The sequence below is a fragment of the Prionailurus bengalensis genome, chromosome B3, assembly GCF_016509475.1.
Source record: "Prionailurus bengalensis isolate Pbe53 chromosome B3, Fcat_Pben_1.1_paternal_pri, whole genome shotgun sequence".
NCBI lineage: Eukaryota > Metazoa > Chordata > Mammalia > Carnivora > Felidae > Prionailurus > Prionailurus bengalensis.
Window position 1 is genome coordinate 28195251 of NC_057355.1, and position 13354 is coordinate 28208604.

The 13354-nt window shown below is 38.9% G+C and overlaps 1 protein-coding gene across 1 annotated transcript in view; it reads right to left on the reverse strand.

Annotated features, from left to right (window-relative positions):
• HERC2 (HECT and RLD domain containing E3 ubiquitin protein ligase 2) overlaps window positions 1–13354 on the reverse strand; it is a 278735-nt gene that overhangs the window by 211339 nt on the left and 54042 nt on the right. The window contains 1 exon segment of the mRNA XM_043554905.1: window positions 1136–1355. Coding sequence (XP_043410840.1) covers window positions 1136–1355 — 220 coding nt within the window.

Sequence of the window (13354 nt, forward strand, 5' to 3'; positions counted from 1 at the left end):
GGAATAAAAATCAGTATTACAATCAAATAAAACCAATTCTTTTTACTACATAAAATATGAGTTAAATCTGGAAATCTTTTAGTCGATGCTTCTGAGAACAAAAGTGTGGTAGAAAGCTACATTTTGGGAAAAGAAAACTCTACACAAGCCTTAAGCATTCTAGTTACATCTGAGAACAATCTGCTGATGTACACCAGTATATTAAAAATCATATATCTGAAACATCTCTTATAATAAAAGAATAAGATGGGGCACCTGGGTGGTTCAGTCAGTTAAGCAACCGACTTTGGCTCAGGTCATGATCTCATGTTTCACAAGTTGGAGCCCTGCGTCGGGTTCTGTGGTGACAGCTCAGAGCCTGGAGCCTGCTTCGGATTCTGGGTCTCCCCCTCTCTCTGCCCCTCCCTGCTTGTGCTCACTCTCTCTCTCTCTCTCTCTCCCTCTCTCAAAAATAAATAAACATTAAAAAAAATTTTTGAAGAGTTAAAGAATAAGAAAATCACATTAGGAAGAAAAAACTGAAGCATCTAAACTAGCTAGGCACTAAATATTATGATCTGAGTATTCCCTATCCAAAAGCAAAATAAAACAAAACAAAAACAATATAATGTTCAGGCCCCATTTTCAAAAATCTAGATATGCTTATCTACACCTTCACTGGCTTCCACAGTTACTGACAGAAAAGCATTTTAAAATAATGGCACAGGGGCTCCTGGGTGGCTCAGCCGGTTAAATGCCCAACTTTGGTTCAGGTCATGATCTCACAGTTCACAAGTTCAAGCCACTCATTGGCCTCTGTGCTGACAGCCCAGAGCCTGGAGCCTGCTTCAAATTCTGCGTCTCCCTCTCTCTCTGCTCCTCCCCCGCTCATGCTCTGTCTCTCTCTCTCTCAAAACAAATAAACATTAAAAAAATTTTTTTAATAAATAAATTAAATAATGGCACAGATTAAGAAGCATAGTCTGTTACTCTCAGCAAATTAGCAAAGCCATTCTCCAGATTATATGAAACATACAAAAAGGGAAAGCAAGAATGGAAGGGACTATATTGAAACTTGTACTTAAACTTCCTCAACCAAACAGCCTACATTTTATATTTAGCTGGTACCAGGATTCCTTCTTCATTATATTATTACCTTTTTTTGTCCACAGGAGGCAAAGAAATACTGCTGCTTTTCCACTTAACTTTGACATTCTCTTGGAAAACAGTTCTATTCAAGGCAATGAAATATCGTTCCAAGATGACCAGCCTCTGCTTGAGTCTCAGGGCTGAAAGGGTGGTAGTGGCTGACTGGATGGCCAGAGCTTGCTGCTCTTTAACCAACACAGAAAGACATTCCTTCAATTCATTCACATCTAGAAAACAAGAAGAAAATACCCAGCCTCTCAATATCTTGCTCATAGTTTGTTATAAAGATGATAAAGTGAATGGTAACAATAATATATAACACTTGAATACTTAGTATGTGCCAAAATGGTTTTAAGCACCTTACACCTATTAAGTACCTCTCAGTCACCATCAAGAGGTAGTATTGTACATGTATTTTGAGGAGGAAACTGAGGTACAGAGAATTTGTGCAAGGTGACCCAAAGGATTACAGCATATGAGACAGACCATTCTTAGCCACCATGGTATGCTGCCTCTCTGAAACACTAAATAAAAGTTTTTAACATAAAATTATAAAGTCAGTACTTAGCAGCATATTTCCTACAGAGAAAAAATCTATCCATTATATTCATGCTGTATAACCAAATTCAAAGTATACATGTTTCAATAAAATTGCCCAGCATAGAGGCACCTGGGTGGCTCAGCCAGTTAACCATCTGACTCTTATTTTTTTTTAACTTTTATTTATTTTTGAGAGACAGAGAGAGAGCATGAATGGGAGAGGAGCAGAGAGAGAGGGAGACACAGAATCCGAAGCAGGCACTAGGCTCTGAGCTGTCAGCACAGAGCCCCACATGGGGCTTGAACCCACGAACTGTGAAATCATGACCTAGGATGCTTAACCGACTGACCCACCCAGGTGCCCCAGTGTCTAACTCATCATTTCGGCTCAGGTCATGATATCACCATCATGAGCTTGAGCCCTGCACAAGGCTCTGCACTGGGCATGAAGCCTGCTTAAGATTCTCTCTCTCCCTCTTCTTCTTCCCTCCTCCACTCATGCTCTCACTCTCTCAAAGAAAAGAAAAAAAGAAAAGAAAAGAAAAGAAAAGAAAAGAAAAGAAAAGAAAAGAAAGGAAAAGAAAGGAAAGGAAAGGAAAGGAAAGGAAAGGAAAGGAAAGGAAAGGAAAGGAAAGGAAGGAAGAAAACTGCACAGCATATATGACTCATGAAAGGTAATATATTTATTGGAATATTTCAGGGAAAAATAAAGTAATTACAGTTGACCCTTACAGAACACAGTTTTAAACTACATGGGTCCACTTATACCCACATTTTTTTCAATAAATATATTGGAAAATTTTATGGAGATTTGCAACAATTTTTTTTAAAACTTACAGACAAATCACAAATAGGAAAAATCTCAATTAATATTCAAATTTCAAATATGAAAAAATTAATGTTAGATTTGTCATGAATGCATAAAATGTATGTAGCTCTAGTTTATTTTATCATTTTTTACTATAAAATATAAACAAATCTATTATAAAGTTAAAATTTATCAACACTTACACACAAAAATACAGTCCCTACATGGTGCCATTCACAGTCGAAAGAAATGTAAACAAATCTAAAGATTCAGTATTAAATCATAACAGCATAAAATTAACAACAGTACAGACTTACTGTAATGTCTACTGTAATAATTTCATAACCACCTCCTGTTGCTACTGCAGTGAGCTCAAGTGTTCCGAATATCCACTTAAAATGCCAAAAAGATGTTAATCATCTCCACATGAGCAGTTCATCTCTCTACTAAATTGCATACTGCAGTAAAAAGTGATCTCTAGTAGTTCTCTTGCACACTTTCAATGTGTTTAGTGCAATACCGTAAACCTTGAATAACACCATGGGACCCATAAATAGTGTCACTTATGATGCTGGAAGTGCTCCCAAGAAGCAGAGAAAAGTCATGACATTACTAGAAAAGGTTGAGCTGTTTGATATGGACCATAGGTTGAGGTCTGCAGCTGTGGCTGCCTGCCATTTCAAGATAAATGAATCAAGTATAAAAACCAATGTGAAAAAAAGAAAAGGAAATTCATAAAGCTGACACAGCAGCTACACTACTAGCAAACACAAAAACATTGCACTTTATCGAAATACCTTTTATCTAGTACTAAAAAGACAGCTTTTATATGGGTGCAGGATTGCTATAGAAAGGCATACCTATAGAGACATTAAAGTGATTTGAGAAAAAGCGAAGTCATTATATGACAACTTAAAGCAAAAAGAAGGTAAAGATCAACATCTGGAGAATTTAATGCCAGTAAATGACAGTTTGGGAATTTTAGAAAGAAGTTTAGCTTAAAAAACGTCAAGATAACAGGAGAAGCAGCTTCTGCTAACCAAGAGGAAGCATACAAGTTTCCAGATGCCATTCAGAGTGTCACTGAAGAGAAGAAAATCTGCCTGAACACGTTTTTTATTGCAGATGCAAGTGCTCTATTCTGGAAAAAAAGAAAATACCACAAACAGCATTTATTACTAAGGAAGAGAACTGAGCACCAGGATTTAAGGCAGGCAGGGATAGACAAATACAGTCAGGCTTATGATCAGGACTGCCCTTAACTATAAAACTGCTAATACCCAAGTCTTGAAACGCAAATATAAACACCAGCTGCCAGTCTTCTGGTTGTCCAACAAGAAGGGCTGGACAAGAACCCTTTTTCTGGATGGGTTCATCAATGCTTTGTCCCTGATGTCAGGAAGTACCTTATCAAACAGGGACTACCTTTTAAAATTCTTTTTTTTATATATATATGAAATTTATTGTCAACCTGCTTTCCATACAACACCCAGTGCTCATCCCAACAGGTGCCCTCCTCAATGCCCATACCACTTTCCCCTCCCTCCCACCCCCCATCAACCCTCAGTTTATTCTCAGTTTTTAAGAGTCTTATGGTTTGCCTCCTTCCCTCTCTGTTTTTTTTCCTTCCCTTCCCCCATAGTCTTCTGTTAAGTTTCTCAGGATCCACAAAAGAGTGAAAACATACGGTATCTGTCTTTCTGTATGACTTATTTCACTTAGCATAACACTCTCCAGTTCCATCCATGTTGCTACAAAAGGCCAGATTTCATTCTTTCTCATTGCCAAGTGGTATTCCATTGTGTATATAAACCACAAATTCTTTATCCATTCATCAGTTGATGGACATTTAGGCTCTTTCCATAATTTGGCTATTATTGAAAGTGCTGCTATAAACATTGGGATACAAGTGCCCCCACGCATCAGCACTCCTGTATCCCGTGGGTAAATTCCTAGCACTGCTGTTTCTGGGTCATAGGGTAGATCTATTTTTAATTTTTTGAGGAACCTCCACACTGTTTTCCAGAGCGGCTGCACCAGTTTGCATTCCCACCAACAGTGCAAGAGGGTTCCTGTTTCTCCACATCCTCGCCAGCATCTATAGTCTCCTGATTTGTTCCTTATAGCTACTCTGACTGGCATGAGGCGGTATCTGAGTGCAGTTTTGATTTGCATTTCCCTGATGAGGAGTGACATTGAGCATCTTTTCATGTGCCTGTTGGCCATCTGGATGTCTTCTTCAGAAAAGTGTCTCTTCATGTTTTCTGCCCATTTCTTCACTGGATTATTTGTTTTTTGGGTGTGGAGTTTAGTGAGTTCTTTACAGATTTTGGATACTAGCCCTTTGTCCCATATATCCTCTGCAAATATCTTTTCCCATTCCGTCAGTTGCCTTTTAGTTTTGTTGATTGTTTCCTTTGCAGTGCAGAAGCTTTTTATCTTCATGAGGTCCCAATAGTTCATATTTGCTTTTAATTCCCTTGCCTTTGGAGATGTGTCAAGTAAGAAATTGCTGTGGCTGAGGTCAGAGAGGTATTTTCCTGCTTTCTCCTCTAGGGTTTTGATGGTTTCCTGTCTCACATTCAGGTCCTTCATCTATTTTGAGTTTATTTTTGAGAATGGTATAAGAAAGTGGTCTGGTTTCATTCTTCGGCATGTTGCTGTCCAGTTCTCCCAGCACCATTTGTTAAAGAGACTGTCTTTTTTTGATTGGATGTTCTTCCCTGCTTTGTCAAAGATTAGTTGGCCATACTTTTGTGGATCCAGTTCTGGAGTCTCTATTCTATTCCATTGGTCTGTGTGTCTGTTTTTGTGCCAATACCATGCTGTCCTGATGACTGCAGCTTTGTAGTAGAGGCTACAGTTTGGGATTGTGATGCCTCCCGCTTTGGTCGTCGTCTTCTTCAATATTACTTTGGCTATTCGGGGTCTTTTGTGGTTCCACACAAATTTTAGGATTGCTTGTTCTAGCTTCAGGAAGAATGCTGGTGCAATTTTGATTGGGATTGCATTGAATGTGTAGATAGCTTTGGGTAGTATTGACATTTTAGCAATATTTATTCTTCCAATCCATGAGCACGGAATGTTTTTCCATTTCCTTGTATCTTCTTCGATTTCCTTCATAAGGCTTTCTATAGTTTTCAGCACACAGATCTTTTACATCTTTGGTTAGGTTTATTCCTAGGTATTTTATGATTCTTGGCGCAATTGTGAATGGGGTCAGTTTCTTTGGCTTTCTGTTGCTTCATTATTAGTGTATAAGAATGCAGCTGATTTCTGTACATTAATTTTGCATCCTGTGACTTTGCTGAATTCATGTATCAGTTCTAGAAGACTTTTGGTGGAGTCTGTCGGGTTTTCCATGTATAATATCATGTCATCTGCAAAAAGTGAAAGCTTGACTTCATCTTTGCCAATTTTGATGCCTTTGATTTCCTTTTGTTGTCTGATTGCTGATGCTAGCACTTCCAACACTATGTGAAACAGCAGCGGTGAGAGTGGACATCCCTGTCGTGTTCCTGGTCTCGGGGGGAAAGCTGTCAGTTTTTCCCCATTGAGGATGATAGTAGCTGTGGGCTTTTCATAAATGGCTTTTATGATGTTTAAGTATATTCCTTCTATGCCGACTTTCTCGAGGGTTTTTATTAAGAAAGGATGCTGAACTTGGTCAAATGCTTTTTCTGCATCGATTGACAGGATCATATGGTTCTTATCTTTTCTTTTATTAATGTGATGTATCACGTTGATTGATTTGTGAGTGTTGAACCAGTCCTGCAGCCCAGGAATGAATCCCACTTGATCATGGTGTATAATTCTTTTTATATGCTGTTGAATTCAATTTGCTAGTATCTGATTGAGAATTTTTGCGTCCATATTCATCAGGGATATTGGCCTGTAGTTCTCTTTTTTTGCTGGGTCTCTGTCTGGTTTGGGAATCAAAGTAATGCTGGCTTCATAGAATGAGTCTGGAAGTTTTCCTTCCCCTTCTATTTTTTGGAACAGCTTGAGAAGGATAGGTATTACCTCTGCTGTAAATGTTTGGTAGAATTCCCCTGGGAAGCCATCTGGTCCTGGGCTCTTATTTGTTGGGAGGTTTTTGATAACTGATTCAATTTTTTCGCTGGTTATGGGTCTGTTCAAGTTTTCTATTTCTTCCTGTTTGAGTTTTGGAAGTGTGTGGGTGCTTAGGAATGTGTCCATTTCTTCCAGGTTGTCCAGTTTGTTGGCATATAATTTTTCATAGTATTCCCTGATAATTGCTTGTATTTCTGAGGGATTGGTTGTACTAATTCCATTTGCATTCATGACTTTATCTATTTGGGTCCTCTCCCTTTTCTTTGTGAGAAGCCTGGCTAGAGGTTTATCAATTTCGTTTATTTTTTCAAAAAAAACAACTCGTGGTTTCATTGATCTGCTCTACAGTTTTTTTTTAGATTCTATATTGTTTATTTCTGCTCTGATCTTTATTATTTCTCTTCTTCTGCTGGGTTTGGGGTGTCTTTGCTGTTCTGCTTCTATTTCCTTTAGGTGTGCTGTTAGATTTTGTATTCGGGATTTTTCTTGTTTCTTGAGATAGGCCTGGATTGCAATGTATCTTCCTCTCAGGACTGCCTTTGCTGCATCCCAAAGCGTTTGGACTGTTGTATTTTCATTTTGATTTGTTTCCATATATTTTTAAATCTCTTCTCTAAGTGCCTGGTTGACCCATTCATTCTTTAGTCGGGTGTTCTTTAACCTCCATGCTTTTGGAGGTTTTCCAGGCTTTTTCCTGTGGTTGATTTCAACTTTCATAGCACTGTGGTCTGAAAGTGTGCATGGTATGATCTCACTTCTTGTATACTTATGAAGGGCTGTTTTGTGACCCAGTCAGTATGTGATCTATCTTGGAGAATGTTCCATGCGCACTCGAGAAGAAAGTATATTCTGTTGCTTTGGGATGCAGAGTTCTAAATATATCTGTCAAGTCCATCGGATCCAATGTATCATTCAGGGCCCTTGTTTCTTTATTGATCCTGTGTCTACATGATCTCTCCATTCCTGTAAGTGGGGTATTAAAGTCCCCTGCAATTACCACATTCTTATCACTAAGGTTGCTTATGTTTGTGATTAACTGTTTTATATATTTGGGGGCTCCCGTATTCGGCGCATAGACATTTATAATCGTTAGCTCTTCCTGATGGATAGACCCTGTAATTATTATATAATGCCCTTCTTCATCTCTTGTTACAGCCTTAAATTTAAAGTCTAGTTTGTCTGATATAAGTATGGCCACTCCAGCTTTCTTTTTACTTCCAGTAGCATGATAGATAGTTCTCCATCCCCTCACTTTCAATCTGAAGGTGTCCTCAGGTCTAAAATGAGTCTCTTGTAGACAGAAAATAGATGGGTCTTGTTTCATTATCCATTCTGATACCCTATGTCTTTTGGTTGGAGCATTTAGTCCATTTACATTCAGTGTTGTTATTGAAAGATACGGGTTTAGAGTCAACATGATGTGTGTGGGTTTCATGCTTGCAGTGATGTCTCTGGTACTTTGTGTTCCTTGCAACATTTCACTCACAGAATCCCCCTTAGGATCTCTTGTAGGGCTGGTTTAGTGGTGATGAATTCCTTCAGTTTTTGTTTGTTTGGGAAAACCTTTATCTGTCCTTCTATTCTGAATGACAGACTTGCTGGGTAAAGGATTCTTGGCTGCATATTTTTTTCTGTTCTTCACATTGAAGACTTCCTGCCATTCCTTTCTGGCCTGCCAAGTTTCAGTAGATAGGTCTGCTACTACCCTTATCTGTCTACCTTTGTCTTAGGGCCTGTTTATCCCTACCTGCTTTCAGAATTTTCTCTTTATCCTTGTATTGTGCCAGTTTCACTATGATATGTTGTGTAGAAGATCGATTCAAATCACGTCCGAAGGGAGTTCTCTGTGCCTCTTGGATTTCAATGCCTTTTTCCTTCCCCAGATCAGGGAAGTTCTCAGCTACGATTTGCTCAAGTACACCTTCAGCCCCCTTCTCTCTCTCTTCTTCTTCTAGAATTCCTATAATACAGATATTGTTCCATTTGACTGCATCACTTGGTTCTCTAATTCTGCCCTCATACTCCTGGATTTTCTTTATCTTTTTCTCAGCTTCCTCTTTTTCCGTAATTTTATCTTCTAATTCACCTATTCTCTCCTCTGCCTCTTCAATCTGAGCTGTGGTCACCTCCATTTTATTTTGCACCTCATTTATAACATTTTTTAGTTCCTCATGACTATTTCTTGGTCCCTTGATCTCTGTAGCAATAGATTCTCTGCTGTCCTCTATGCTTTTTCCAAGCCCAGCGAGTAATTTTATGACCATTATTCTAAATTCTTGTTCAGTTATATTGCTTACATCAGTTTGATCAATTCGTTAGCTGTCACTACTTCCTGGAGTTTCCTTTGAGGAGAATTCCATTTCATCATTTTGGGTAGTCCCAGTGGTAGCTCCGAACTGCAGGGCACTTCCCCTGTGCTGTCTGGAGAAACGTGTGTTGGTGGGCAGGGTCGCAGTCAGACCTGATGTCTGCCCCCAGCCCACCGCTGGGGCCACAGTCAGACTGGTATGTACTTATCTTCCCTTCTCCCAGGGGCAGGACTCACTGTGGAGTGGTGTGGCTCCTGTCTGGGCTGCTTCCACACTGCCAGGCTTGTGGTGCTGCTTCGATGGGATCTGGCCAAGGGCATATTAGCAAGGGTGCATCCGCAAGGTGCACAGAGGTGGGAGGGGCAGACTTAGCTAGCTTTGTCCTTGGTGGTCCCCTGAGCCCTGCAGCACTGGGAGGGAGGCAGGCCCACTGGAGGGATGGATCCACAGAAGCACAGCTTTGGGCATTTGCACAGTGCCAGCAAGTTCAGCGACGGGAATGGGTTCCCATTGGAATTTTGGCTGGGGGATGGGAGAGAGAAATGGCGTGTGCCAGCGCCTTTTCTCCCCCACGGAGCTCTGTCCCTCCAGCGCTCAACAACCCTCCCTCCCGGTGTCCTCTCACCCTCCCAGCTCTCAGAGAGCAGAGCTGTTGACTTTTAACATTCCAGATGTTAAGTCCCGCTGGTTGCCAGAACTCAGAGAGTCTGGCCCCTCTGCTTTTGCAAGCCAGACTTCGGGGGCTCTGCCTTGCCTGGCGGGCTGCCCCTCCACTGCCCGGTTCCCACCACCTCTCTGTCCTTCCTACCCTCTTCCGTGGGCCTCTTGTCTACGCTTGGCTCTGTACAGTCCATTCTGCTAGTCTTCCGGTGGTTTTCTTGGTTATTTAGGCAGATGTGGGTGGATTCTAAGTGATCAGCAGGACGAGGTGAGCCCAACATCCTCCTACACCACCATCTTCCTGTTCCCCTCTAAAGTTCTTTTGATATTGAACAATGCCCCTGGCCATGTAGAACCCCTTGAGTTTAACATTGAAGGTGTCATCAAAGTGGTGTTCTTGCCTCCAAACACAATGTCTCTAATTCAGCCTCTAGATCAGGGAGTCATAAGGACCTTTAAGGCTCATTACACACAGTACTCTGTGGAAGGGATCACTAACACTGTGGAAGAGAATCCTGATAGGACATCATGAAAGTCTGGAAGGATTACACCACTGAAGATGCCATTGCTGTTATAGAAAAAGCTATAAACACCATCAAGCCTGAAACAAATCTCCTGTTGGAGAAAATTGTGTCCAGATTTTGTGCATGACTTCATGGGATTTATGACAGAGACAATCAAAGAAATCAAGAAAGAGGCTGTGGATAAGGCAAAAGGGTGAGGAGTAAAGGGTTTCAAGATATGGATCCTGGAGAAATTCAAGAGGTAACAGACACCACACCAGAGGAATTAACAGATGATAATGTAATGAAGATAAGTGATTCCCAATCAGTGCAAGCAAGACAATGAAGAAGATGTAGAAGCAATGCCAGAAAAAAAGTGACATTACACAACCTCGCAGAAGGGTTCCAATTATTCAAAAACAGTTTTGACTTCTTTTATAATGTGGACCCTTTTATGATATGGGCAATGAAACTAAAGCAAACAGAAGAAGGGTTGGTACATATAGAAACATTTTCAGAGAAATGAAAAGGCAAAAAAGTCTGAAATTACAATGTATTCCCATAAAGTTACATTGAATGTGCCTGCCTCTCCTGCCTCCCCTTCTACCTCCTCCAATTCTTCTGCCTCCACCACCCCTGAGGCAGACAGACCAACCCCTCCTCTTCTTCCTCCTCCTCAGCCTACACAACATTAGGACAATAATGAATACCTTTATGATAATTCACCTCCAATTAATGAATAATCATGCCATAAAGTTAATAAAGTTATCTGATGTATATGTGTGAGTGCAGTTGTGTGAAAATCTAATAACTGTACAGCAAGAACTGTAGAAGACATTTTTATGTTGTCATCATCACCATCAACATCATCATCATAAGTATTCAACATTTAGAACGTCGTGTGCAAGACTTATATGGAAGTAGATAGCCTACCCTTATAGAGGCATAAAGTGATATTTAATATAAAATTAATAATGTGTTAGTTTCCTTGCTGTTTTATAACTTTCCTTTCAAAGAATTACATTACTGTACAGTATGTACCCCTCTGTCTCTCACTCTCATAATTGGAGAAAATGTATATCAGCCTATCATCACAGGTAAGTGGTTTTCTAAAAACTTTTAACAATGTTTCCAATATTGCATTACAAATATGACTGTAATAGAGTATGCTATAAAAATCTTATAACAATCCATTCATTAGCGTATAGGTGAGGCTACCATGAAGCAATTGTATCAATTACACTAGGCTACCATAAAGCAATCACATTGCTGCTTCTTTGTTATGGATTCATGAATCATTATACCTGTAAATAAATAGGAATTTCTTTTTCACAGTATCTTTTCATTTTTACTATCCAGCATTTATAATATGTATATCTAGTGCATATCATATAAGACAATATCGAAATATTATTGACAATTCATCTTGAAAACAGACCATGTAAACTTACTGCATCAATACACTACAGTCCTATAAATGTTTTTTTTCTTCTTCTTATGATCTTCATAACATTCTCTTTTCCCTACCTTACTTTACCATAAAAATACAGTATATGATACATATAAAAAAAATACACGTTAATTGACTGCTTATGTTTCCAGTTCCAGTCCACAATAGGCTATTAATAGTGAAGTTTTGGGGAAATCAAAAGCTATATGAAGATTTCTGACTGGATGGGGATTAGTGCTCCAATCCTCACATTGTTCAAAGACCAACTATAGTAAAATGTGTGATAGGTAAGTGGTATTTCCATTATACTGCTCTATTATATTATGTATGTCTGAATTTTCCACAATTAAGGAGCTTTTTTTTAAGTACCTAGAAGACAACTGCATGAATGAAAATAATTCAAAGGATTCTGATCTCCCAACTAAACATAACACTGCCTTAAGCTGAGCAGTAAATTAAATTCCCTTCTGCAAATTCCCTACACCAGTAAAGCTTCCAGTGTTGGCAAGAGCAGGAGTATCCTGTGTATGTTGTCTCTAATGATTATTAGCCATGAGGCCACTACCTTCATCAGCCTGGCAGCTTCAGATCCTGGGAGCCAACAGCCACATTCCTACTAAATTTCTCTGTTGGCCTCTGGGACAACATCCAGTAAACTAACATTGACAATCTAGGAGTTCCAGAAGAAAGAGAAAGAGAAGGGGACAGAAAACTTCTTTGAAAAAATAACATCCGAATACTTCCCTAATCTAACAAAGGAAAAGACATCAAGATCCAGGAAGCCCAGAGAGTTCCAAATAAGACAACTCAAAGAAACCCACACTAAAATCACATTGTAACTAAATTAAAATGCCTAAATTAAAAACAAAAAGAATCTTAAAAGCAGCAAGAAAAAAACAACTTGTTGCATAGAAGGAACCCTCAGAAGATATTCCAGCAGAAATTTTGCAGGCCAGAAAAGACTGGCATGATATATTCAAAGTGCTGAAAGAAAATAACTTCCAACCAAGAATACTGTACCCAACAAAGTTATACAGAACTGAAAAAGAGATAATTTTCTAGACAAGCAAAAGCTAAAGGAATTCAGCACTACTAACCCCTTACAAAAAACGTTAAAGGGACTTCTTAAGCTGAAAAGAAAGGTAACCAATTAGTAACAAGAAAATATATGAAAGTATAACTCTCACAGGAAAAGAGAAATATATAGTAAAGGTAGAAGATTAATCACTTATAAACACGGTATAAAGGTTAAAAGACAAAATTAGTAAAAATACATTATATACTACAATAATTAAGAGATACACAGTACAAAAAGATATAAATTATGACATAAAAATATAAAGCATGGGGGTGAGAGTAAAAAGTTTGAGCTTTAGAATGTTTTCAAACTTATGCTGTTACCAACTTAAAACAGACTTATAAATATGCAAACCTCATGCTAACCATAATACAAAAACCTACAGCAGGTACACAAAAGATAATGAGAAAGAAATCTAAGCATAACAATAAAGAAAGCCATCAAACCGCAAAGAAAACAAAAGAACAGAGGAACTACAAATCAGCCAGAAAACAATTAACAAAATGGCAGTAAGCACATACTTACCAATAATCAGTTTACATGTAAGTACAGAAAGTTCTCCAATCAAAAGATATGGAGTGGCTGAATGGATAAAAGAACAAGATCTATCTATATGCTGCCTACAAGAGATTCACCTTCAGACATAAGGACACAAAGAGAAAGTGAAGAGATTAAAAAAGATATTCTGTGCAAATGACAACCAAAGCAGAGTGGCCATAGATACACTTATATCAGACAAAACAGACTTTAAAATAAAGACTGTATAAGAACCAAAGAAAAGCATTACATAATGATTTAAAAAAG